This window comes from Nematostella vectensis, chromosome 8 (genome assembly GCF_932526225.1).
Source record: "Nematostella vectensis chromosome 8, jaNemVect1.1, whole genome shotgun sequence".
Taxonomy (NCBI): Eukaryota; Metazoa; Cnidaria; class Anthozoa; order Actiniaria; family Edwardsiidae; genus Nematostella; species Nematostella vectensis.
Genome location: NC_064041.1, coordinates 6,252,690 through 6,280,114, shown reverse-complemented (window position 1 = coordinate 6,280,114; position 27,425 = coordinate 6,252,690). Strand labels below are relative to the sequence as shown.

General features: G+C 41.2%; 2 protein-coding genes across 2 annotated transcripts in view; one reads left to right on the top strand and one right to left on the bottom strand.

Annotated features, from left to right (window-relative positions):
• The window catches only part of LOC5507227 (ATP-dependent RNA helicase A), a 41,372-nt gene extending 26,500 nt beyond the window's left edge, over window positions 1-14,872 (top strand). The window contains exons 24-29 of the mRNA XM_032375777.2: window positions 4,168-4,252; window positions 4,392-4,434; window positions 4,797-4,852; window positions 11,195-11,478; window positions 11,911-12,153; window positions 12,496-14,872. Of these exons, the coding sequence (XP_032231668.2) occupies window positions 4,168-4,252; window positions 4,392-4,434; window positions 4,797-4,852; window positions 11,195-11,478; window positions 11,911-12,153; window positions 12,496-12,658 (874 nt within the window). The 3' untranslated portion in view covers window positions 12,659-14,872. The remainder of the gene's footprint in view (window positions 1-4,167; window positions 4,253-4,391; window positions 4,435-4,796; window positions 4,853-11,194; window positions 11,479-11,910; window positions 12,154-12,495) is intronic.
• A 496-nt stretch (window positions 14,873-15,368) lies between these two features.
• LOC5507220 (parafibromin) lies at window positions 15,369-26,306 on the bottom strand. Its single transcript, XM_048731100.1, has 21 exons — window positions 26,137-26,306; window positions 25,368-25,461; window positions 25,172-25,210; window positions 24,994-25,024; window positions 24,681-24,755; window positions 24,233-24,288; window positions 23,382-23,405; window positions 23,236-23,297; window positions 22,963-23,077; window positions 22,377-22,481; window positions 22,107-22,202; window positions 21,274-21,349; window positions 20,863-20,927; window positions 20,631-20,709; window positions 19,154-19,177; window positions 18,663-18,750; window positions 17,600-17,737; window positions 16,692-16,792; window positions 16,242-16,318; window positions 15,991-16,055; window positions 15,369-15,859 (listed from the first exon to the last, which is right to left on the bottom strand). The coding sequence occupies exons 1-21, from the start codon at window positions 26,265-26,267 to the stop codon at window positions 15,823-15,825; spliced, it is 1,578 nt and encodes a 525-aa protein (XP_048587057.1). The 5' UTR covers window positions 26,268-26,306; the 3' UTR covers window positions 15,369-15,822.
• Between the last annotated feature and the right edge of the window lie 1,119 nt (window positions 26,307-27,425).

Here is a 27,425-nt window from a genome sequence, read left to right as displayed (position 1 = left end):
AATCGGTTTTCAAATAGTCCACCAGGAGGCTAGAGACCATGAGTGGTATTGAAACGAGGCTTGTTAAAAGGCTCGACCACGCCAGACTACGGATAAAATGCCGTGTGAGTGTTCTCTGGAGCGCTCTTAGAGACCTTGTACTTTGGATCTTGACCAAGTAAAGAACCATTCCGTTCCCAAGACACGAACCAACCGCCACGAGAATCATTACTGCTGCCACTGTCCACCGAAATGACGCAGGTACTGGCGCCCAAACGTACCGGCTTTGTGATTGGTTGTTCATATCAGACAATGAATCTGATCGGTTGGTAGGATTCATAGACAGACTTACTGATTGATTTGTAAGGTTCGTTGGTAGTTGGAAATACATCTTTTTCGTTCCGTTCACCTTTATGGGCTGAGCTCCCTCAGGGTTTTCTGCAAAATGAGGTATTTCTGGGTTGAATACTATATCGATTGAGACACTATAATTTAGGTACTGTGAGGTGTGCATGGACTGTATCACCAAACCTTTCACTCCTGAGTACTCTTGAGCAAAATTGTAAAAGAAAAAAAAAACAGACTGAAAATAGAAACCTCCAACACTACCAGTTGGGTCAAGCTACCGCTGAGCTAAAACGGCATGCCTTGAAATGCACAGCAATGCACTGCGATGTCTGCTACAGCCTGTTGCTTACAGCATTTTTGCTTGTAATTTGCTTAAAAATTACAGTTTTTTCACATCTGGGTAGTGCCTTAGGACATCATTAAGTCTATTTGGGCATAATTAATGCTATGCGTAGGGATGTTTGTACGCTGAGGTTGATTCAGTGGGATAATTTCTTGTTTGGGTTTCACCGAGTTAGAAAGGTATTTTCTAGTGAATGGCCTCATACTATCCAAAGTGGAACATCTTTGCTACCCAACCTTATTCAAAAATTGTTTTTAGGCTCATTCTGGGTTCCTTGGACCTGGTAATGTTTTGTTTGGCTTTGGGGCAAAGAAACTATGGATTATGGAGGAGGAGTTTGCCGCCTATCTGTCAAGTTGTTTCCATGACTCCCATGATGCAGTGTAGGCATGCAATTACCTAGACATGGAGGTCTTAGCATTGATTATTGTGGCTGATGGCTGTAAAATGGGACCTGACGGAGTGCAATAAAAGTATCTGTTTGTGACTTGATCTGTGTTTGCTTTTCTCTATTTGTAGTTCGGAATTTTGTGTCTTTTTTGGTAAAAAAATTTCTGGTCAGAAATCAAGGTTGATATTTTGACAATGGAGTCAATTCTATTACATTGCTTGGATGCTCTTGCCTCTATGCCTTCTATACCTTGAATAAATCATTGAGTATCCGGGTCTAGTGATGTTTAGTTTGCACTTCTGACGTTTTTTACGGGCGTATGGGGGAGATATAGTAATGGAATTGTTAAGGAATGTCGATCACCCACTTCATTGTTATTGTTTATAATTGAAAATACAGCGGTTTATTTTCAAGGAAACTTCAAAATACCAATCTAAGAATGAAGTCTGATACGTTATTGACGATATTTGAATGAAAATATGTATTACATGGCAGTTACTTTTCCATTTTCAGTAATAGTCATGTAACAAAAGCTTTTTAATTCCTTAAATTTGAAAAGCTGGCTAATTCCTTTAAAAGTTATGGTATCTAATTGTGTTGAGATATCGTCAAACATCGTATTTTACCACAAAGATTCATGTAAAGGATGATTCTCTTTAAAATTCACATTAAGAAAGTTCTCGGGACCTCGCAGTCACCCGAGACTTTTCGGGTAACTTTCTGGCTCCAGCAAAACTTCGAAAATAGCCCTATTGAGCGTAATCATTTGGATTATGAACCAAGAGGAAGTTCAGACTGTTCAAAACATGAAAGCGGTTCTCAAAAAGGAAAAAATGCGAAATTTTGGGCAAAAATGCAAAATAAAGTTTTCGGGCCCAAGAATTCTCGGGTGTTTCCAGAAACGGCGCCAGTCATGTGACCAGAGCGACCGCGACTCGATTTTCTTTCGGCACATTTGCGTCATGCATTCGTATTATTCGAAAAAATAATCTCTCGTTAACAAAACAAAAGGTTTTACAATCAATCACCAGAATCGCGTATGCTCTGAAATCGCGTTCTTGAAACCATCCATACAATAAAAAAAACACACGAATAAAAGATCCATAGAAAGTCCACTGTTTTAGTCGAACAGTGTCTACTTTCCACACTAGTGTCTCTCTCATAGGTCCGAGCATCTCCTGAAGTGTTTAAAAATCTACTAAATAATCAATCACAGTGGAGATATTTGAGCAGAAACATGATCCATTTTGAGAAAATGCAAAACAAACATCTATCGGTTATAGGACCTGTACACTCTTTAATGTGTTACTGGTAACGTAGACTAAGCATACCAAAGGTTATTCCGAACGGATCAACAGTAAGCACAGGGCATGCTTATGGGTAATTATTTGATAGGGTTTTTGCTAATTTGGGCCAAATTCAAGGGAAAAATCGAGCCACTTTGGCTGCGCAAGTTATTTGATAAGGCTGATGTTCTGACAAATGTTTCAGTGAAATCGGTGAGATGCCACCTTCCGCCCACATCTGGTCAATCCATGGACCCACTCTCAAAATCAATCAATTTCCTATGAAAATACGTGATTTTTTAAAACCTTATTAAAAGAAAAACACTTAAGTAGCTTTTAGCAACCGAGTCTTACTTACTTTTGATATGGAGAGGGGTCTGGAAGCACTTTTTAGGGTAAAGGAAGAAGACTTCGAGTGAATCCTTTTTCTTTGCAGCTTAAAAGAATAATTTTTTTTTTGTTCATTTTGGAAAGAAAGTTATGGGTCTTCCAACTTACATTGAGTTTGGTGAGTGACTTTGGTAGCGATTAGCGCGAACTAACCCAAGAATCTAATGAGCTCTGTCTTACCTTTGTTGGTGGATGATGAGCTTTGGAAGCGTTCCTCGGATGATAGGGAAATTCAGAGTTGTCCTTTTCGACTTTCCTAAGAAATAAATCCAAACAATAACAATCATGTAAAATTCAATTTTTGATTTGAGATTTTGTTGTTGTTGTTGTTGTTGTTGTTTGTTGTTGTTCATTTTGGAAAGAAAGTTCTTGGTCTTCCAACTTACTTTAAGTTTGGTAAGTGACTTTGGTAGCTCTTAGAATTAAATATGTGGAATTGAATATGTGGAATATAAAAAAAGCAAAAAGGGAAGTGGTTGGCCGAACCTAAAGGCAAGGCCGGTAAAAATAGTTTGTGTGAAACGTGCGTATCCCTGTGGGAATCATTTGCGTCTTACGCACTTGGCATAAGGATCTCAACACACTTATTGGCAAGTTTGACGTTGGTACTGAACTATTCTGTTCTTCAAGGAACAAATATCGCGCGCGTCAATGTGTTAGCCCGACGCGCTCATTTTCACAAATCTTTTTTCACACTGTCTTGCACGTGCATCCCTTCCCAGCTAACACGGGGTTTGAGTAACGCAAGAAAATGTTATGAAGGAGTATTGCATAACGGCTTGGAACTTCTGGCTCATCTCTTGGTTTCTTTTTTCGGAATCTGAGAAATTTTTTAAAATCTATTTAAACAATGCACCCAGGTCTGTACACCTGCGAAGACAGTAACCATAGAAACGCAGCCTGGCATTACTAACAACGATACGTGAGGATATCGAAGCAGAGATGTTCTTAAAAAAAACTGTTTTGTTTGTTTTTTGCTTTATTTTATTTTTGAAACATTTTAAAATGTATTGATGCAAATCAGTCTTTTTTTACCTCTTGTTTTTGAATACCTTGATCGTTAAAGGAAAAAAACACACGCTTATATCTGGCCATTTAAGAGAATATAATAGAATATTTAACAAAACAACGTACAATCTTTCTATCCACTTAATCCAACTGTAATGAATCGAAAGGAGCCAATTTCCCGCGAAAACTATGATATGGATGATCTAGTTTGTTTTTTAAGGTACAGCTTCACAACGTACTGTGGCACTCCAATCTGGATCTCCAATCCATTTCCATCCACTCAATTCGAGACGTTAATAACACAATGTTGTACCTATCTGAAAGGCAAAGGGTATTTTTTAAAACTTGGTTGTTTAATTTAGTTATTTCGCATGGCTATTTCGAGCTTCCCAAAATAACGCTTATTTCATGTTCTGCCCCAGGTCAGTGGATGAGATGTCAGAGATCCGCTTTTGCGACAGCCATCAGCTGAACATGTCCACTCTCCGCATGACATCAGAAGCTAAGGTGATCATTTTTATTTGTTCGTTCGATTTTTTATTTGTGTCTTATTTTCCTATTTTTATTTTAGCTCATTTGTCCATTTGTTTATTTGTTCATTTATTCATTCGTCCAATTATTCATTCATTCATTTATTCCCCTCCAGCTGCAGCTTAAAGATCTGTTGTGCAATGCAGGTTATCCAGAAGGTATGTCACGTGACACACATTAAAAATATCACCAGCAGAGAGCAAAAGACTAAAAATAGTGCTGTGATTTGGCTTTCATGCGCTAGATAACAGCGGGGCCAGAGAAAACCGTGAACAGTAGAGATGTGTTTGGAATATTTTTTTCCGACAAACCACATACGAGATACTTAAACAGTCAACTAGAAGAAAATGTTTCAACAAGTTTGGCGCTTGAATCCTCGCTTCTGATTCGTCAATTAACAAGACAATAGACATTTCACACATATTTTGGGTGGTTGGTTTTACAGACCGCGCTATTTTCTCTACGAGTCCCAAATAGATTACATCTTTTTGTTCTTGATTGTTCTTTTTTTATTATTTAGAATGCATGCATCCACAGCCTTTCAACTACAGCGGCCCCGACTCCCGCCTAGATCTGGTAGGTAGCTAGCGGCCCCGACTCCCGCCTGGATCTGGTAGGTAGCGGCCCCGACTCCCGTCTATATCTGATAGGTAGAGGCCCCGACTCCCGCCTACAACTGGAAGGTAGCGGCACCGACTCCCGCCAAGATCTGGTAGGTAGAGGCCCCGACTCCCGCCTAGATCTGGTAGGTAGCGGCCCCGACTCCCGCCTAGATCTGGTAGGTAGCGGCCCCGACTCCCACCTGGATCTGGTAGGTAGCTACCCCGACTCCCGCCTAGATCTGGTAGGTAGCGGCCCCGACTCCCGCCTAGATCTGGTAGGTAGAGGCCCCGACTCCCGCCTAGATCTGGTAGGTAGAGGCCCCGACTCCCGCCTAGATCTGGTAGGTAGCGGCCCCGACTCCCGCCTGGATCTGGTAGGTAGCGGCCCCGACTCCCGCCTGGATCTGGTAGGTAGACGCCCCGACTCCCGCCTGGATCTGGTAGGTAGCGGCCCCGACTTCCGCCTGGATCTGGTAGGTAGAATAAGAACAGGTTTTTACCATTCACAACATTACGAGAAAAATTGTCCTGTGTTTCTGCATCATGCAATTGTTTATTTGTCATAAAGTCAACACTTCAGCTACTCCCCTATTTTAGCGGAGCTAAAGCGCCGCGTGAGCGGAGCCCCATATCTAGGTGTCATGATTGTGTAAAAGGCGGTGCCAAGATATGGTCACGTGATGCGTAACGTCATCGATGACGTCACTTTAAGAAAAACTATCCCGATGTCATATCTATATTCATATCTCCTAAACGAAACATCATATGACAACTAAACTTGGTATGTGTGATGTTTGTGTTAAGGGGGTTCACCAATATAGTCACGTGATTGTGACGTCATCGATGACGTCACTAGAAGCAAAATATGCTGACGTCATCAAAATAAAAAAATATCCATATATCATGAACAAAACATCATATAACAACCAATCTTAGTATGTGTCATGAAGGCGTCAAGGGGATGCACCAATATAGTCACGTGATTGTGACGTCATCAATGACATCACTAGAAGCAAAAATAGGCTGACGTTATCAAATAAAAATATTTATATTTCATTAAACATCGTGTGACAACAAAACTCGGTAGGTGTGATGTACTGTATGTTTCAAGTGGGGTGCAGTGAGATGGTCACGTGACGTCATTCACGTGACATCATCGCCTAAACTTGTTATTTGTCATAAAGATGTGGGGGGAAGGGGGTATAACAAGTTGGTCGCGTAATCTGTGAAATTGTTGACGTTATCAAAAACAGAAATAATAATAATATTTTATATTTTTTAAATTATTAAGCGAAAATATGCAAAGATTTGGTCGTTTGGAGCTCAGTTTTTAGGCAATGCCTAAATCTATATATTACCCGTATCACTAAACGTTTTTGCGCTGTTTCTTCTTGAATTCCTTCATGTACAGCGATGTACAGCGGCGCCCAAAATGGCTGCCACGGCTTTTGTAGCTTGGTGAATCTTGTCTCTGTTTTCATGTGTCATTGCTAGTTGAAGGCGTTTGACTGTCAAAGATGATTAACAATCCATCGAATGTTGTACCGGTGTACTTCTGCCTGCCTATCCTGGCTTTCTGGTCGTTCCTGCCGTGCTATTTCCACTTGAAGGCCGTCGATCGAGGAAGCCATGTTGCTACGTTGACATCTGAACCCGTTGCATCTACTGGCTGGTCGTATAGCAACCAAGAACTCAAGACTATAAGGAAATCTCAACCTAAACAACGCTTGGAGCCCAAATTATGGCAGAAACTCGGTGATCTTGGAATTAGGAAGCCCTTTCGATCACGAAGAAAGCCAAGACAAAGTCGCCATGTTTGCACCGGTCTTCCTGTTGTGACAACCGTCGACTCCACAGGGCACCCACAACTCAGTTCTGGCTGCCCCACCAATTCTTCCAGCTCGCAAACAGCACACTTCCCAGTCATCCCGGACATTATCATAGCGAACATGCAATCACTTCTTCCGAAGCTAGACGAATTATACGCAGCCATCATGCAATTTCCAGCGGGAATTATCTGCTTAACGGAAACCTGGCTGAATGAGTCTCATCCCGATCCATTAATCCACCTACCAGGTTACCTGTGTTTTAGAAATGACAGGAATACAAGTCGGGGCGGTGGAGTCTGTACCTATATCAACTCTCAGTACCCTTGTAGGAGGTTACCAGAATTTGAAGACCTCTCCATTGAATCTTTATGGATTAGTGTTAGACCCTTTCGGCTTCCAAGGAGTGTATCCACGCTGCTTATCGGAGTCATCTACCACCCTCCTTCCAATGGAGAGATGAATCGTCAACTTGTTGACCATATCGACAAGAACTGTGAGTCTTTCCTCTCAAAGCACCCCGATGGCCTTGTAGTTGTCACAGGCGATTTCAATCCAAGCAGCACCGGAATTAAGGCTCAATATGTCACTCACAAGACCGGCCTGACTCAGATAATAAATGTCTTGACCAGAGACACCGGTATACTCGATTGGTGTCTGACCAACAAACCAAAGTACTTTCAGCAACCTTTACAGCTCTCCAAGATGGGTAGTTGCGATCACTACCCAATCCTAATCAAGCCCAACTTGTCGGTTACCAACCCCAAAGCCCACAAGAGCTCTGTCTGGCGACGAAACTTGCGGCGCAGCAACCTGGACGCCTTTGGCCGCTGGATCACTCATTTTTGCTGGAATACCATCTTGAGTCTTCAGACGGCTAGGGAGAAATTTGAGCGGTTCTATACTGTCATCACTGACGCTGTGAACACTTATCTTCCCTTGCAGAGAGTTCAAGTCTGTGCCACAAACAAACCCTGGATTGGGACATCACTTTGTTCCTTGATTGCTCGCAGACAGAAGGCTCTTACCACCCTCGGTAAAGACTCTCGCCTGTACAAAGAACTCAGGAATCAAGTGCAAAGAGAGTGTAAAGTATGCAGAGAAAGATACTATTCCAACAAAGTTGCTGCGCTTAAAGAGTCAAATATTTCCCGCTGGTGGCAGGAAGTCAAATGTCTGAGTGGCTCTGTTGTCTCAAATGAGTGGTGGCACCAGCTGATGGATGACTCTACCCCGTCGGTCCAGATTCTTGCTGAAAGATTCAATGAGTTTCTCTTTGGTCTTACGTCTAATTTCGCGCCCATCAGCCAGCAAGTTACCTGCTTGGGGCCAGTCCCCCCTGAACTGCTTATCACCCCTGGAAATGCGTTTAAAGCCCTAAGTCGCATCAAAGTGAAAAAGTCATCTGGACCTGACCCAGTCCCTAGTGTCATATGGAAGGAATTTGCCCCTGAACTGTCTGATGTCGTCTGCAACCTGTACAATTCCTCATTGATGGAAGGCTTTGTTCCCCAAGAACTGAAGGAGTCGATTGTCCATCCAGTGCCAAAGTGCTCCCCTCCAAAGACTCTGAGTGAGGACCTTAGACCCATTACCCTTACTTCTCAGTTAGCTAAAGTTATGGAGGGATTTGCACTTGATTCGCTATTCGCATGCGTCAAGGATAAGCTTGACCCTAAACAGTTCTCTGTATCAGGGAAGTCTACTGTGCTGGCCCTGGTGTATTTTCTCCATTGCATCCTTGAATCGCTTGAAAGAGGCGAAAATTATGTGCGCATATTTTTTGCCGACTTTTCAAAGGGCTTTGACTTAGTCGACCATAACGTCTTAATGTCTGAGCTCGACCTCCTGGGAGTCAACGAGTATCTCCAAAATTGGATTGCTGCCTTTCTCACAGCCCGACCACAGCGCGTCAAAATCAGTGGCCACACCTCATCGCCTGTGTTCCCTAATGGGGGCATACCACAAGGCACTAAGCTTGCTCCACTATTGTTTGCTATACTTGTAAACAGGCTGGCGAGCACTTGGCCATATCGCATTAAGTATGTTGATGACACCACCATCTTTGAAGTGATTCCCAGGTGCTCGCCAAGTTATCTGCCATTTATTGCTAATGATATTTGCAATTTTGCTACGGAGCGTGGGATGAGGCTCAACCCCAAAAAGTGTCGGGAATTAGTCATTAATTTCCTGCAGTACCAGCCCTCGCCAGTTAATGCCCTGCAACTCATGGGCTCCGTGATTAAAAGGGTTGAAAGCTACAAAATCCTCGGCGTCCACATTAGCTCAGATCTATCGTGGAATAAGCACGTAGACTATGTAGTTAAGAAGGCAAACAAAAGGCTCTACGCTCTCCGGCTCCTTAAGAAATCTGGAGTACCGGTCCAGGATCTTATTGCCATCTATTGTGTACTCATTAGATCTGTTGTGGAGTACGCAGGTCCAGTATGGGCTAACATAACAGGGTTCCTTGTCGACATTGTTGAGGGCATCCAAAAGAGGGCCCTCCGTATCGTTTTACCCCATCTACGATACAAGGAGGCCTTGGAAACCAGCGGGCTCCAAAGTCTTGCTGACCGCAGGCGCGAGCTTTGTATCAGTCTCATGACCTCCGCTAAAGAGCTAGAACCCCTTCGATCTGTAATTACTGGAGGCGTAATTAATAATGTGCATGGATACTCACTAAGATCCGGCAGTATGAATACCTACAAACATATTTCTGCAACTAAACGCTTTGGTGCCTTTGTTACTTATCGATTTCTGTAATAGTATAACGCTATATGTGCTGGCCCTTTGCCTTAATTCAGTCTGTAATACTGCCATGGCAATTGAATAAAACCCCTATCTATCTATCTATCTATCTATCTATCTATCTATCTATCTATCTATCTATCTATCTATCTATCTATCTATCTATCTATCTATCTATCTATCTATCTATCTATCTATCTCTATCTGTTTTATGCTAAAAGGGCGTGGCGCTGCTGTCCCTAGGTCTATTCCTATACCACCCTCACAATTCATCTGTTTTGTGCCAAAAGGTCGTGGCGCTGCTCTACTTCGGCCTATCCTTATACTACCCTCACAATTCATCTGTTCTATGCCAAAAGGTCGTGGCGCTGCTCTCCTTCGGCCTATCCTTATACCACCCTCACAATTCATCTGTTCTATGCCAAAAGGTCGTGGCGCTGCTGTCCTTAGGCCTATTCTTATACCACCCTCACAATTCATCTGTTCTATGCCAAAAGGTCGTGGCGCTGCCGTCCTTAATTCTATTCTTATACCACCCTCACAATTCATCTGTTCTATGCCAAAAGGTCGTGGCGCTGCCGTCCTTAATTCTATTCTTATACCACCCTCACAATTCATCTGTTTTATGCCAAAAGTTCATGGCGCTGCTGTCCTTAGGCCTATCCTTATACTACCCTCACAATTCATCTGTTCTATGCCAAAAGGTCGTGGCGCTGCTGTCCTTAGGTCTATTCTTATACCACCCTCACAATTCATCTGTTTTATGCCAAATGGTCGTGGCGCTACTGTCCTTATGCCTATCCTTATACCACCCTCACAATTCATCTATTTTATGCCAAATGGTCGTGGCGCTGCTGTCCTTAGGTCTATCCTTATACCACCCTCACAATTCATCTGTTTTATGCCAAAAGGTCGTGGCGCTGCTCTACTTCGGCCTATTCTTATACCACCCTCACAATTCATCTGTTCTATGCCAAAAGGTCGTGGCGCTGCTCTACTTCGGCCTATCCTTGTACTACCCTCACAATTAATCTGTTTTGTGCCAAAAGGTCGTGGCGCTGCTCTCCTTCGGCCTATTCCTATACCACCCTCACAATTCATCTGTTTTGTGCCAAAAGGTCGTGGCGCTGCTCTACTTCGGCCTATCCTTGTACTACCCTCACAATTCATCTGTTTTATGCTAAAAGTTCGTGGCGCTGCTCTCCTTCGGCCTATTCCTATACCACCCTCACAATTCATCTGTTTTGTGCCAAAAGGTCGTGGCGCTGCTCTACTTCGGCCTATCCTTGTACTACCCTCACAATTCATCTGTTCTATGCCAAAAGGTCGTGGCGCTGCTGTCCTTAGGCCTATTCTTATACCACCCTCACAATTCATCTGTTCTATGCCAAAAGGTCGTGGCGCTGCCGTCCTTAATTCTATTCTTATACCACCCTCACAATCCATCTGTTCTATGCCAAAAGGTCGTGGCGCTGCCGTCCTTAATTCTATTCTTATACCACCCTCACAATCCATCTGTTCTATGCCAAAAGGTCGTGGCGCTGCCGTCCTTAATTCTATTCTTATACCACCCTCACAATTCATCTGTTTTATGCCAAAAGGTCGTGGCGCTGCTCTCCTTAGGCCTATCCTTATACTACCCTCACAATTCATCTGTTCTATGCCAAAAGGTCGTGGCGCTGCTGTCCTTAGGTCTATTCTTATACCACCCTCACAATTCATCTGTTTTATGCCAAAAGGTCGTGGCGCTGCTGTGCTTGGGGCTGTACCCTAACGTCTGTATGCATCGTGAGAAGCGCAAAGTGATCACGACTGAGGGCAAGGCTGCTCTCGTCCACAAGTCCTCGGTCAACTGCACCAATAGGGAGTATATCTTCCCCTCCCCCTTTTTCGTGTTCGGCGAGAAGATTCGAACACGCGCCGTTTCGTGTAAACAGATGACGATGGTCAACCCCCTGCAGCTGCTGCTGTTCAGCTCAAGTCGCGTGTTGTCCTCCAAAGACGTCATCTGTATGGATAACTGGTGAGTGCGACGTCATCTGTATGGATAACTGGTGAGTGTGACGTCATCTGTATGGATAACTGGTGAGTGTGACGTCATCTGTATGGATAAATGGTGAATGTGACGTCATCTGTTTGGATAACTGGTGAGTGTGACGTCATCTGTATGGATAACTGATGAGTGTGACGTCATCTGCATGGCTAACTGGTGAGTGTGACGTCATATGTATGGTTAAATGGTGAATGTGGCGTCATCTGTTTGGATAACTGGTGAGTGTGACTTCATCTGTGTATAATGGTGAGTGTGACGTCATCTGTGTATAATGGTGAGTGTGACGTCATCTGTATTGTTAACCGGTGAGTGTGACGTCATCTGTATGAATAAGTGGTGAGTGTGACGCCTGTGTGGATAACTGGTCGGTGATGAAGCCTTACAGCCTCTTCTTTTCCCTAGGGTTCAGTTGCGCATGCCCCATGCACAGGGAGCCATGGTGGTTGCTATGCGACAAGCAATCGACATGCTTCTTATCCGGGCTGCTTCAAACCCAGTCTCCATAGCCGAGCCTTTACCGGAAGACGAGCAGATCATCAACACCGTTAAATCCCTGTCACGCAACAACGCCGGCAAGTTTATCCAGGGGGGTCCACAGGGCGGGCCACCACCGCACTTCAGGGGAGGGCCAGGGCAAGGCCGTGGGTGAGTCATGTTTGTAAATTGGCGACTTGCGCTAAGAGATCACGTGACTTTTTGGTCAGCAAACGCGCGCGCCCAGGGTTTAAACGAAAAATAACAGCAACAAAAAAGCAACTTATTCGGCGCTTACGAACAAGCTAGAAAATGTCTTTGTCAGAAAGGTTTTCTTTTTATTTTTATGTCGTTCTCTGGCATGACGGGCGCATGTATTTCTGTGTTTATTTTGGCTTGCCACTCACAAGGTCACGTGATCAGCTAGTGCCAGTCTACAGGTTGTAGAGTGCATAGTCCCTTGTGTGTGCATACCTGGACTTTTTTGGATCTAACGCTAAAATCTCATTACAGCGGTTTTCAGCGCGGCGGCAGAGGCTTTAACCCGCAGAGGCGTGGCTACCAAGGCCCAAGGCACTACCGCGGTGGGGGTGGTTACCAAGGAGGTGGCGGATTCCGTGGGGGTGGAGGAGGGTTTCGTGGGGGGAGGGGTGGTTTTCATGGAGGATCGTACTAAGCCCTTATTTGGTCTTTATAAGATAATGGGGTCTTTGAACGTTATACTTGCAATTTATAATCCAGTCCATGAATTTAGCTCGGGTCTTCGGTGTGCCTGTGGTGTCGGTCTACCTCAGACTTGTACCCAGTCGTAAAAAAACGGATCGCAAGGGATTGGGTACGAGTCTTGATCGGCGCGCAAAGGATTGTGGGGCTTAGGTGATCGGCACGCCCCACAATTCTTTGCGCGCCTCGCTCTTTTCCTTTTGAGCGACTGGGTACGAGTCTGGGTCTACCTGTGGTGACAAACATGATAAATGAAACGATAAATGGCAATTGAGAGTTCCCCCCTCCTCCCTGTCAGGCTCTTTGTTACATTCCTATAATGCACGGGCCGAGAGTAAACTACACGGACGCCAATAGCAATGAGTTTTGATGCTAGTTAGAAAAAAAAAAAAAAAATATATATATATATATTCATTTATTTATTTATTTTTTTAAATCATGGTCTCGCTCCATGGCCCCTATAGGTATTTTAAAAGCCTCGATCAAACGGAGATGTATTGATAAGAGTTCCATTCTTAATAGCTCTCACAGGGTACCGATGAGAGCTGTGAGAGTTCGTAACAATTGGTACCTTTTTTTTTCAAAAGTTATTTGACTTTAGGGCTCACCATTGAACCGAAAATTTCACTTTTTGTGAGAACGGCTTATCGAAATGCCCTCATTAACTCTCATTTACGCTATCAAACGGTGACAACTCTCATCGACTCTCATGTCGAATTTGAACATGTTCAAAGAGAATGAAAGTCGATGAGAGTGCGTGTGAGTGCACGGGCAAACGGAAATGAAATAGTTTGAACTCTCATCAACTCACATCTCTGTTTGATCGAGGCTTTACGACCCCGTTTACACACCTTTGTTATTGCTCTAATCTCTTCACTGGTCCCTGTCCACCAACCTCTAGGAGCAGCGATGAGTACCTCGGAATATCGAAAGTCTCGCAAAAATTTCGCAAAGTCTTGGAATCTTGGCGTCTCGAAGTTCCGATTTTTTTAATATTAAGGGCCTCTTTTTTTTGTTTGTTTTTTTTTTTTTTTTTCTACCACGGTCTCGGATTTTCAAACGCGACCTTGGAGCCTCTTATTTTGTTAAACGCTATCTCTTTCATGTTTTTTATATCGAACGGGTTTCCCCTTGTAGCAAGATTATGTATTGTAACTATACTTATTCTTTTTTCAACTGATGTTTAAAAGTTACCACGAGCAGGTTACCCGAAATCAAGCTCGGAAAAGCCCGGGCTCGGATTCCGAAATTGGACAAAAGGCTCGGATTCTGAAACGCGGGTCTCGGCAAGTCTCGGATTTAGCGATCGCTACCCCAACGTCTGTCTTCTCAATGTATTCCCGCTGCCTTACTCCACCCATTACCCCCATCTTATTGCCTACCCCTTCGCGAGTGTCCGCCTTTTTAACCTTTAACTAGGCACTTTCACACTTTCGCTGTTTTATAACAGTGCAGCTGATGGCGTCTTTTTCACTAAATACACCAATTTCAATTAATGATGACTATAAGATAATAGAAAATGACAAATAGCTTACACAACTGGTTAGAGAATACAAGCCTTGTATCTGCTTATGGCATTCTTAGTGAGGCTATCTTAGGCTTCCTGAGGCCGATGTAGTGAATGCACGCATTTTTAACACAAGAAAACAACATTGTCAATCAAACCATCTTGTTATTGTCAAACTTAATTGAAATAGGTGTATATGGGGGCGGAGAAGTATTATGGAATACTTTAATACTTTACTATTCAATAACAATCGGGAACGTCCAAAAAAGACAGGTTTATTAACCGTGAGCTTCGCACAGGTAACCCTGCCCTTAAGAGGATGTGTCTGCTTATAGAGTGGTTTTCAAAATCACGTGCAACAAAATGTAATAGTTAAAGTGTTATAGTCAAGCCAGAACAAAAGAGAACAAAGACATTACAGTGTATTAGTATTTAATAAACTAAATAGTTTTTTGAAAACCACTCTATTCTGTTTTACTCTAGTCAGAAATAGTCCGAGGTTGATAGAAGACCTTTTAAATTTTCTTCAATCAATGAGGAGATAATTGAAGACAAATATATAATGCACTTTTATTTCGCCAGTATAGATATGCACCATTTCTAAAAGAACCAGCTAAGATAAAGGTTTGCAGTAAATAAACAGAATAACCATCCACCCAATTTAAAGTATCTCAGTTTCTCGCTCGAGTCAGCTAATTGAAATGGATGCTTTAAGTTAACTAGCAGGGCCGTAGCAGGGGGTGGGGCACTGGGGGCATGTGCCCCCACCAATAGATTTTCAAAAATTATAAGAAAATGACCAGTATGGGCGTGGCTGTACCCCCCATATTTTCTTAATGTTTCTCTTTTGTGCCCCCCCCCCCCCCAATCTTACGTGGCCTGCTACGGCTCTGAATAGTATCGTGTGGGAGTGTAAAATAGCGGTGTGTTTTGTTTCAAACAGTTGTCTTTATCAACGGATGCCGAATCACTTAGTCTCCTAGAAAAATACCAAAGCGTGAGGAAGCGTTCCATTACCATCGACTGATTTGGGAAAGCGATTGCAATATTTCCGATTGATTTAGGTGGATTATGTATGCGAAATTGTTTTTAGATGGTCATTAAGAGTATTTTCCACATAGCGTGGCATCTAATTAGAATAACAACAAAAGTGTAATGGGACGACCAGGGCTCTTTAATTCTCGTGGAGCTAAAAGCATCTATCTTCAGTAAAAACGACACATTCAAAGCATAGAGTTACAAAGTACTGACAAAACAATATTTTTTTTACAATATTTTGTAAGTGATTTCTTTCCACCAAGCTCTCAAGACGCTGGCATGGACTATCAATGTTAATTCTTCAGTCAGAATAATAAAATAATATTGGACTGTTTCTTATATTAATAGACCTAGACAAAGGCTGACTAGAAAAGGGAAAAATACAAAGTCCGTGAAAGCATAGTTCGTTTGTACACAGGGTACCCATGTACCAAGGTGTGTTGCAGTTGTATCCTCTCAATGACACAGGGTAACCACGAAAGAATCTTTCATCCGTACGCAGGAAAAAGATGAATTGCCAATTTACAAATTTTCCTGGCCATGCTAATGCAAGGAATTGCCTCGAATTCGCCTTAGAATCTCAGCCCGGACTTAGATTTCACCATGAATCTAAAACAAACAGAGAGATAAGATTATATGAAAAATATTAACAACCCCAAATTGTACAAATCACTGGTCTCAGGGTTTATAGGGGAAATTTAAACAATCCCAATGTAGAAACTGCTAGACTTGGGACTTACTTGTCCAGATTTGTCCAGAAGGAGTTAATTGATGCTTTGTCCAAATGCCTTGTGTTGCGGTTTATCTAAAACATCAAAACGTCATTATTTATTATGGAGACAAATAAATCCTGTTAATATCTCACACCGTGTATAGGAATTTGTTTCTCATACATTTCAAGTTATAAAGATGAAAAATCAATTCCCAGTCTCTCACATTAGGCTTGGTCCCAGGTCTGGTCTAGGGGACTAGCGAGAGTCACGTGACCTACCGTGAGTATCGTGACATCCCATTTCTGGACGTTTGGGTCTGTCTTGGTGTCATCGTACTTCAGATGGAATCCTCGTGCTACCAAAAACAGGGGAGAGATACAGTAGTAAGACAAAAGAAGTAACACCATAATTTTCACCCAATATAATGACAGTAGATAGAACACTATTGCTACAAGAACCAAGCACACCAAAACCATAAGGAAAAACAATTAGAAAAACTGATACATAAACCATACATACAACTATTTCAAATAAGGGTGCACTTATAGAATCCATGTATCGTAGCCCTCATTGCTCCATGGTTACTAAACTAGTTATGGAAATCTGTATCATTCTTGTTTATGGGCCTGTGAACATTAGACAATGACTTATTTATTTGTTACCATTGACCTCAAGCGGGTTACGATATACAGTAATTTACAAAAAGAAATAATAATGTTAAGGCTTACTTTTGGTGAAGATATCAACTGGGGATCCGTCAGCAAGGAGCCAAGGCCATCCTTTGAACTGCCATGTAGGTCCTTGCACAAAAACTGCTACTACACGATCCCTTTAAGTTTCAGAAAATAAAACACAATATGTTAGGAAGAGTTTAAAACACCACAAATACAAAAAATACAGCACAATTACAGGAAGAGTTTAAAAAACACCTCTACTAAACGATCAACAGTTTTGTGACAATATAGTTACCATAGAATATTTACAGTCAGTCACGGTTTGCTCTCTCTGAGGATGAGAGCATTACTCAACACTCTTTCGGTTGCTGTCTTGTACGGGTTATCCACCAAATTTAATATAATTTAGTTAACAAGCAATATTCACAGTAAGTCACGGTTTTTAAGAGAATAGAGAACATTACGCACCACTCGTTCGGTTGCAGTCTTGTACGGGTTATCCACCAATTTTAATATAACTTAGTAAACATGCAATATTCACAGTAAGTCACGGTTTTTTAAGAGAATAGAGAACATTACGCACCTCTCGTTCGGTTGCAGTCTTGTACGGGTTATCCACCAATTTTAATATAATTTAGTAAACATGCAATATTCACAGTAAGTCACGGTTTTTTAAGAGAATAGAGAACATTACGCACCACTCGTTCGGTTGCAGTCTTGTACAGGTTATCCAACAATTTTGTTATAATTTAGTAAACATGCAATATTAACAGTTATAATTTAGTAAACATGCAATATTAACAGTAAGTCACGATTCGCTTTAAGAGGATAGAGCACATTACACACCACTCGTTCGGTTGTAGTCTTGTTGGGTTATCCACCAATTTTAATATAATTTAGTAAACATGCAATATTAACAGTAAGTCACGATTCGTTTTAAGAGAATATAGCACATTACACACCACTCGTTCGGTTGTAGTCTTGTTGGGTTATCCACCACGCGGTAAGGTACCGTAGTGCTTGCATCTTTACGTCTCTGGATCAAAACTTCATTCTCACGACGTGCTCCCTGTTTCTTCTTTTCGTCTGACGAAACGAACCTACAATCAGATTATAAGATTACCCAATGCACCCCGTTATCAAGAACACTGTAGCGACCCATAAAACTATTCTTTAGACAGTCAAACTCTGTTAATAAGGACATTGTCGAGACCCTAAAAAGCTGGTTAAACAATAGGAAACCCTGTTTATGAAAACACTGCTGAGACACTTAAAACTGTTTTATACAGAGGGAAACTCCGTTAATAAGAACAATGTTTAGACCCATAAAACTGTTCTTGTACAGTGAAGCCCGGGTAAGAAGGGCACTGCTTGGATCAGAAAACAAATCAACTGTTTTTGCTGTGACATTCCTAGTAATAAGTTCAAATGAAGCAGGCGCCTTCTTAACAACATACTGTATGTACGTGAGTAACATTTAACACTTCATGACTGGGCCCGAGGGACCTGGTGCAATGATGTGATGTTTCCGTGATCACATGACTTCCGGTTTTTATATTTGACATACTCCCCGGGAAACTGTGACATTTCACACATATCATGTGACACCCTAGGTAAATTTTGACACTTACCCCTATTTCAATAAAGGTTGCACCCGCGAATCAATGCCTCGTAAACCGCAGTGATTCATGGGTAACGTATAAATGGCTGAATTCATGTCTCTGAATGCCGTGTGAACGTACATAACTAAGAATGCTAAAGCTTTGAGTAAGTACGCAGCTGCTTCGTCTCCTATTATCTTTGTTCTACAAAGGAGTTCTTTTGTCTCTATTCTTCTCGTTCTTTGTGTAGAGGTGCGGATATTGTTAATTTGCCCAATTAAATAGCAGCTTGTAAGAGCTGCGTACTGACCCAAAGCTTTCTACACCCGTGTTTGTTTTAATTTACGCTTATTTTTTTTCATCTATTTGATATCAATGAAGCATAGGGGTTACGACTTTGAGATAGGTGTATAAAAAAAATTACTTGAAGTCTTGCAGAAGCTCTTTGGCGTTGTAAATGGTGATGAGGGAAGTGGAACCAGCAGGGATTACAATGATAGGTGTCTTGGATTCTACAACAACACAAATAAAACATCTTTTAACGGCAATTTCTTAATTATTTAGCAAATGCTAACATAAAGGGGCGCTTTAGCGCATGGAGGACAGGAGAGCGTGACAAAACGACCTAAAATATTCATGTTTACTTTATCCAAATTTGTTAGGTCGTGAGTAAACAAACAGTTTGTGCAAAAAACCTTAAAAGTTCGATTTTCAGTCCATTTCCACCAGAAACGTTCATATAACAATATTGTAATACCGAAATATAAGAAGTCTTTTAATAAGCCTGGATAGTCATTTTGGTTACCCCGAATGATTTTTCGCTGTTTTAATAACAAAAACAAAAGCTATTTAAAAGTGAAAGTGCCTATTTTACTTCCATCAAGTCTAGACTTCTCTAATAATTGTGGAACATACCTCGTTTTGATGGTTTCTGGGTGCCTATTAAAAAGAAGGGTTATGTTAAATTAATACTTTAGCTGTTGACCTGACATTGGGGCTAAGTACTGTACTATACCGTGAAGTGCTGTCTGTGGGAACGCACAAGGACCTTAGAACCCTTCTAGCAAACAAAGTACAGTCCGAATGTACAGGGCATTCTGTTAAACAGTAGTTATACTGTTGGTGTGTATGTATGTAAGTAAATCATCTTCAACAAGGCAAGGCAAATTATGTGATTAAAATTTGAAAAGAAGAGAACATACTTGGGTGTCTTACTTAGGTTTAACAGCTTCACTTTTCATGTGTTGTGATGGTCTTAGCAACTTGGCTGGTTGTGTGTGTGGTTGATGGTCTTACTTGGTCTTAGCAACTTGGCTGGTTGTGTGTGTGGTTGATGGTCTTACTTGGTCTTAGTGGCTTGGCTGGTTGTGTGTGTGGTGACGGACTTACTCGGTCTTAGTGGCTTGGCTGGTTGTGTGTGTGGTGATGGACTTACTTGGTCTTAGCGGCTTGGCTGGTTTTGTGGTGATGGTCTTACTTGGTCTTAGCGACTTGGCTGGTTGTGTGTGTGGTGATGGACTGACTTGGTCTTAGCGGCTTGGCTGGTTGTGTGTGTGGTGACGGACTTACTCGGTCTTAGCGACTTGGCTGGTTGTGTGTTGATTGTCTTACTTGGTCTTAGCGACTTGGCTGGTTGTGTGTGTGGTGATTGTCTTACTTGGTCTTAGCGGCTTGGCTGGTTGTGTGTGTGGTTGATTGTCTTACTTGGTCTTAGTGACTTGGCTGGTTGTGTGTGTGGTGATGGTCTTACTTGGTCTTAGCGACTTGGCTGGTTGTGTGTGTGGTGATGGTCTTACTTGGTCTTAGCGGCTTGGCTGGTTGTGTGTGTGGTTGATTGTCTTACTTGGTCTTAGTGACTTGGCTGGTTGTGTGTGTGGTTGATTGTCTTACTTGGTCTTAGCGACTTGGCTGGTTGTGTGTGTGGTTGATTGTCTTACTTGGTCTTAGCGGCTTGGCTGGTTGTGTGTGTGGTGATGGTCTTACTTGGTCTTAGCGACTTGGCTGGTTGTGTGTGTGGTGATGGTCTTACTTGGTCTTAGCGGCTTGGCTGGTTGTGTGTGTGGTTGATTGTCTTACTTGGTCTTAGCGACTTGGCTGGTTGTGTGTTTGGTTGATTGTCTTACTAGGTCTTAGCAACTTGGCTGGTTGTGTGTGTGGTGATGGACTTACTTGGTCTTAGCGGCTTGGCTGGTTTTGTGGTGATGGTCTTACTTGGTCTTAGCGACTTGGCTGGTTGTGTGTGTGGTGATGGACTGACTTGGTCTTAGCGGCTTGGCTGGTTGTGTGTGTGGTGACGGACTTACTCGGTCTTAGCGACTTGGCTGGTTGTGTGTTGATTGTCTAACTTGGTCTTAGCGACTTGGCTGGTTGTGTGTTTGGTTGATTGTCTTACTTGGTTTTAGCGGCTTGGCTGGTTGTGTGTGTGGTGATGGACTTGGGGCTGTACGTCTGACTGTTCTATGTGTTCCCTCCTGTAACAAAAAAAAATACAAACATTAAACAAGTCACTATGTCAATCACAATGCAAAGAGTAATTTAGGAAGGGCAGGTTTCCTTCCTTTTTTAGTTATTTAGTAATGTTCACTAAGAAAATAGATGCTTAACAGCAGTGCAAATGTACAAACCTTGACGTGCTCCAAGCTCAACCCATGGTAGGTGCCAGCTGTGTCAATCTTGAAGCCCTCCGTTTCTGGATAACAGAAACAAAAAACAATTACCAAAGTTTTCCGCATTTAGAGTGATAACAAAGTTTGATAAGTTTTTAATCTTTCGATAAGTAGAATGTTTACATAAAACTTTTTATGTGGGGTAAAACAGAAAAACACAATTGAAAGGGAAACAAAAGTGAAATCCAATTTCCTTACAGATCCTTTACTGTTGTGATTATGTCACTCAATCCCTATGCACTGTACAATATTCAAGCTTGTAACCTCTTTTTCTTAAAGGTCAACCTACAGTAGACTAGGAATTTATGGGAGTTAACACAAATACAGTTTAATAAATAAGTTGATCTTCTTCAGTAATGCTGTACTTGCCTTCTTTCCCTCTAAATCTTTCTTGCCCATATCGGTTATAAGCAACCGGTGCTTCTGGTTTCTTCTTAGTAGCATCCTAAATTTGAAAGCAATACTGTTTCAATTGAATTCAAACTTAAAATAACCATGTCCATGATGCATTGCTTTCTTTTTAATTATAGTGTTTTAAAACAAAAGAAAACAAACTCACAAAAAGGGCAAATGGTTTTCCCTTTCTTTCAAAAGTGAGGTATGATCTAAAACTTACAATTGTGCTTTGAATTTTGTTAGCATGAAAAGGATCGCTACAGCAATGTATCATGGTAAGGCAACACCAATGACGACAGTGATAATGACAACAATGATGTTGGAGATGATGGCTGTGATGATGATGATTATGACGATTATGATGATGGTGCATTGTGATGTTATGATAATAGTGATGATGATGATGATGGTAGTGATGTTGATAATGATGGTAGTGGTGTTGATGATGATACATATTGTACTGATGATTACTGATGATGGCAGTGTTGATGATGATGGTATTGATGTTGGTGATGTTGGTGTTGATGATGATGGTAGTTACTGATGCCGATGTTAGTGGTGTTGATGATGGTAGTGATGTTAATTATGGTACATACTGATTAGTTCTGGTGATGGTAGTGATGATTACTAATGACGATGGCAGTGCTGTTGATGATGATGGTAGTGATGATTAATGATGACAATGGAAGTGATGTTGATGATGATGGTAGTGATGATGACGATGAAGGAAGTGAAGTTGATGATGATGGTAGTAATGTTGATGATGTACAGCAGGTGATGATGACGGTAATCATTTCATTGCCTACCGGTACAGCCACCACTGCAGGTTGCTGCTGTTTGTACTTTCCTTCTTCTCGAGCCTTCACAGATTGTAAGATGGCTAGGATGTTTTTCAGGAATGGCTTCAAACACAGACAAAATAGATTTTTAATTGCAGAATTCTAGGCCTTGATCCTCTCTCTCCACACACACAAAACCTGAATCTACCATGTTGTAGTCAAGATCACTGCCCCCCCCCCTACTCCTTCCTCATCTTTAACCCTTTGAACCATGAAGCAGAAAGGAGATTTAACTACCTTTCCTGTGCTCTGTAGAACACTTGACCTTGTTCTTAGCAGTCTCTCTCTACTAACAATGTCACGAGTCACATCCATTTCAGCATCAACAAAGCTTCGCTGTTCCTAAAAACAGTAATAAACAACAAATAGTAAAAATACCCATTACTATAATCTATTTTCCATAAAGCTTATTGCAATTAGCAAGAATTACGTTTTTGGTTGAACTACTGTATAGTTGAAAGATATTTGTAAAAGACAATATAACAAATAACAGGAGTTTTAATTGATTTTTACAATGATTAAAGAATTTCTTTCAGACGATCGTCATTTATTTGTGTGAGACAAAGAAGCCATGGTATGGAGATAAGGCTATGGGTAATTTTGCATTTTCAGGCTCACAAGCTCAGGCTTTTTCCTACGTGAGGAATGAACACTTTTTGTCCTATTTACTGTGTATCACTCTTACATTGACTGCATGTACAACCCCTATATTGTTATCATTTTGTGTATAAATAAAACTGCTGTTGTTCTTGTGATCATGGCTGGAATTTATGAAATTCTTATGTTAATGAATAAAATAAAATATGAAGTAGAGTGAGCCTACCAGGATTTCAGGTTCAAGTTCATCATCCACTTTAATCAGTGTAGTCTTCTTCTTAGCAAGACGCTTGGCTTTGATGGCTGCTATTTTCTCTTTTGTCATGGCCTCACTTAGAGATCTATTAACCGAAAAGATATTTAGGTTATAAAAAGACCATTTTCTGGGTTTGAATCTTTTTGTCTATAAAAGGGATTGGTATAAAAGATACTGATGCCTCCAATTAGATATACATAAAAAGCCCCCCACTGATGTATAACCCTTGCTATAACCCTGTACCTTATCTGGTCTGTTGTGACTGTAATTTCTTTATGGCCCTCAAGACGTGCTTCAAGTTTTCTCTAAAAAGGAAATATTGCTAGTTATTAATAATGTACTATTCCATAAAAGCATCAATGAGCATTAGAAAATGGATAGTTCGTTACCTTGTCTAGTCGTAACAGCTCAGTCTGGTGAGAAATGAAGAAAAAATTTAGGTACAATGTATGTACACAAAACTTAAACAGGTTACAACATCCAGTCGACAACAACAAAACACTAAAACTTGGTTTAAATGAATAATTTTGAAGATGCATAGCAATATACAAACAGTAACAACATTGCTGACAGAAACATCCATCATTATTGGACCAACAAAGCTGACACTCTGCTTATAGATCATGTTGAGAAGTACACAGTGGCAGTGTTAGATAGATAGATGGTGGTAGATGCTGAGAAAAGTGCGATTGAGGTCAACATTTCCCCAACACAAAACCAACATTGTGGCTAATTGAGAAAGACATAGCTGTGTTGGGTCTAAAATGAGATATGTACCTCTCATTTTTATTGACTTGGGCACTTTCACACATCAATTGTAACCCCTTGTTATACTGTATGTGGACTAATTAACAAATATTGCTTCATGTAGGCTCTTTTTCCAGCCAACATCAGGCATTGCAGTCTTACTACTCTCCCCCGCCCCCACAAACTATTGGATGGAAGTTTCAGGTCATTTACTGTGATGTAACTGCCGCACGTCATGCAACTTTTGTAAATTGACACAGTTGTTGCCACTTGGAGTGTGCAAGGGGGTTAAAATCCAGTGAATCCATAACCCTGTACTTCAGGCTCACAGAAAGGGCTGGTTATCAAGCCTATGCTGCAAGCTGCAGGTTCTGATTGTGGACTTGAACAATATCGACAAAGAATTTCACTGTAGGTGATGCAGGGACAGTTTGTGCATGGTTTAAGAATACATTGTAAGATTGCAGTATAGTGTGCTACATTGTAAATATACCTCAACTCTCGGTTTTTTGAATTCCCCACCCACTACTTCATCTCCAGGTCTTTTTGCTGTGGACATAAAATTTACCAATTACGTATGTATAAACAAGTCTAATTTGCAGCTAATTTGACAAAATACACTGCAGTCGCAAAAATGGTCATTATGTGTTTGGCACTGTATGACTATAAAAAAAATTACAGAGACAAGCTGTAGAGAATTTAGTACAGTTAGTTTGTATAGGCATGGTAGGGACAGGGAATCAAATCAACACCAGGTTGGATTTTTATATTGTACAACTACAAATTACCCATTAGCATTTCAGAGCTAAACAGGCTGAAGCTCAAGATGTAATAATACTTTGTCTTTATATAACGTACCTCTTTTACACAGAGTTGATTCACTTTCCTTATCATAAAGACCTTATCAGGCACACGTTATTTAAACTCTTATAACACTTCACCTTGTATTAGGTTGGTGGCTGATCTCTGGGTCGGCATCTCCAAGGGAGCACTTTTGTCAATACTGACAGAAGTATCTATAAAAAGCAAGGTACAGTATACACACACATTTCAATACTCACTAACAAAACCAGTTGCAAATCTAGCTGGGAATCTTTGCTAGTGTACACTTCTAATTTACAGTTTAATGAGCCTAGTGGGGCAAGAATTTAAGCCCTTTACAACTAGTAAAACAATGAGCATAAGGCACTGACATCTCCTGTTCTAAAAGGAATAAGCTGGAGTTTGCATTGTGTTACAGTTATTGTACTCTACCTGTTTCGCCATTTAGGTAGCTGAGCAAAGCCTAGAATGGTACAGAAAATAGAGTCTTAAAACAGAATAAAAATTAAAATACTTTGAGAAACTTTAGCTAAAGCATGACATTATATCACATCTATGGCAAACTTCTATTATTTTTCATGCACAAACAAATACTGTATGCTTGACATACCTTTCTGTCTGGTAGCCTCACGACTGGGATTTTAGCAGCCTGGTAAGAGTTTGTAAGGCAACAAGAAATTATGAATTTCAATCTGTTTTTATTCAAAACTTACAAAGGGAAAATATGAGCCCTAATGTCTATACTCTGGCTTCTCAAGTGTAAATAAAGATTAATGGCATGGAAACAAAGTTGTAGTTGTACTTACAACAGCACGCTGCACATAGTTTGGATGGGACAAATGCACATTCTTTAGCAGGAAAAGCAGAGATTCCAGAGTGTAGTATTCCTTGGGTTGTGATCTGACAAAGTAAAGGTTATTAATTTGTGAGTGAACATACTCTAATTAGGATTATACACATGTGTTTGGCCTAATCACACATGCAGAAATATACGACTCATCTCTTCGTCATACTGGTCATTCAGGCCATGAAATGGCTCTGTAAACAACTCCTTGTCCACAAGTACCCCCACATTGAATTCTTTGCGAAATACTAGCTGGATGAATGATTCCCAGGTAGATAAGCTGGTTATCTGATTTCTCTATGCGAAAATAGTAGCAACTAGAAAAGGAAGGAGTCTGTCTTTAACCGTTTGCTTTGGATCGTTTTTTTCAAAGACTCGTGATGTTTCCAAAAAAAACCCGCGCTTATTGACAATAGCGAAAATATACAATGCGAGCGAGCGAGCAGTGTCCGATTGAACACTTCCAAAGGTTGAAGTGACCTTTCCATCTGCTTTCCGACTATCAATAAGTTAGTTACTTATATTTTAGGATGAATAGAATAAAACGAATACAACAGAGGCAAAACAAAAAGAGATGGATACAGCAAAAGGCTGACAAATAACTGAACATCTTTGTAAACTAAGTTTATATTTGTCTTCCAAAACATTTTGTACGCATGGGGCATTTTTTGGTTGTTATTCGAAAAGTTGTCCTCGAATGTCTTCTATGAAGCTAAAAACCAAAAACTTACTTGATGATGACATAGTTGGTCTTTGCAGTCTTAGGGAAAGAGAATTCATCAAATAACACATCATCGCCGATTTCTGTGATCTCTTTCTTGTTTGTGTTGTACTGGCGCAAAAGCGACAGAGGGTCCGCCATCTTGAATACCAGCGCTCGAGGCCAGGCCACTCAGCAAACACCTCGATAATCGTGTAACGCGGGGGGGGGGGGGGGTGGAAAAGCTATGGATAAAAGCAAGAGAGCATAAGATAAGAGAGGGACACTTTGGTATTACCCGCGCGCCATGTCGATTCCGAGTCCGGCTATTTTTAGTAACCACCACCCCACCACTGCGCGTGAGCATTTTTACCCACCCTACCCCCGCGCTTTGGCATTTACATCTTGTTGTTTGCCGCTGTTTTGTGACTTGAAACCGAAAAAAAAAACACCCTATTTGCACATATACCATCGAAAATTTCATTCTAGCATCAAGGATACAGGCACTTGCGGTTTATTAAGAGGAAGTAGTACTTCGAGGATTGCAAGATTTCCAAAACGAGACTTCATTCAAAATCAAGAGCGGAAAACCTCGTGCTTCAATCACCGATTTTGCTCTAACTTGCTGCTTCTTCCTGGTTTCTCAACATTCATTATCTTCCTAATGGTCAAACGAAATCTGTAAGTTAGACATTAGATATAATATTGATTTTTGTGAGTATTCCTGTTAATTGAGAAGGAATCCAAGAAAAATACATTTCATAAAAGTTATCCTTGTAGCGAGGGAATGCATTTTTGTGATGCTCAAAGCCAGCAAGCTGAAGTATCTGAGCTTTTGTAAAAGTGAGAAAATAAAGAGGGAGATATACTGTACTTCTTTGATGTTGTTATTATTATATGTTATTTTATTATGTTGTTATTATACAAGCTGGAGTCGGGATTTGAATCAAACGCAGTATCACAGCCATTTTATCGCTCGTCGGTTTTTTCTTTCTAATTTGACTCCGCCGCTCAGACAAACAAAACAGTCAAACTATTCAGGGATTTAGCTTTCTGTGAGTATATTTGCCAATCTTGATAACTTAAGTTAGACCTGTTTTCTTCTTCCGAGTTATTTTACATGATCTCTTTTCATTCCTATCGAGTTGGCAAAACAACAACACGCAACCCGCGGGGGAGTAGGACAAAATAAAAGGAGCAAATCCTCACGCGCAGTGGTGGGGTGGTGGTTACTAAAAATAGCCGGATTCGGAATCGACATGGCGCGCGGGTAATACCAAAGTGTCCCTCTCTTATCTTATGCTCTCTTGATAAAAGCAA

Excerpts from the sequence above, each read along its gene's own strand:
- LOC5507220 (XM_048731100.1), bottom strand. The coding sequence starts at position 26,267 with ATGGCGGACCCTCTGTCGCTTTTGCGCCAGTACAACACAAACAAGAAA. Across the intron at positions 24,289-24,680 it reads AGCCACCAACCTAATACAAG|CAAAAAGACCTGGAGATGAA; the intron begins GTGAAGTGTTAT and ends TTATGTCCACAG. Across the intron at positions 16,056-16,241 it reads GGGATGTCACGATACTCACG|ATAAACCGCAACACAAGGCA; the intron begins GTAGGTCACGTG and ends TTGATGTTTTAG.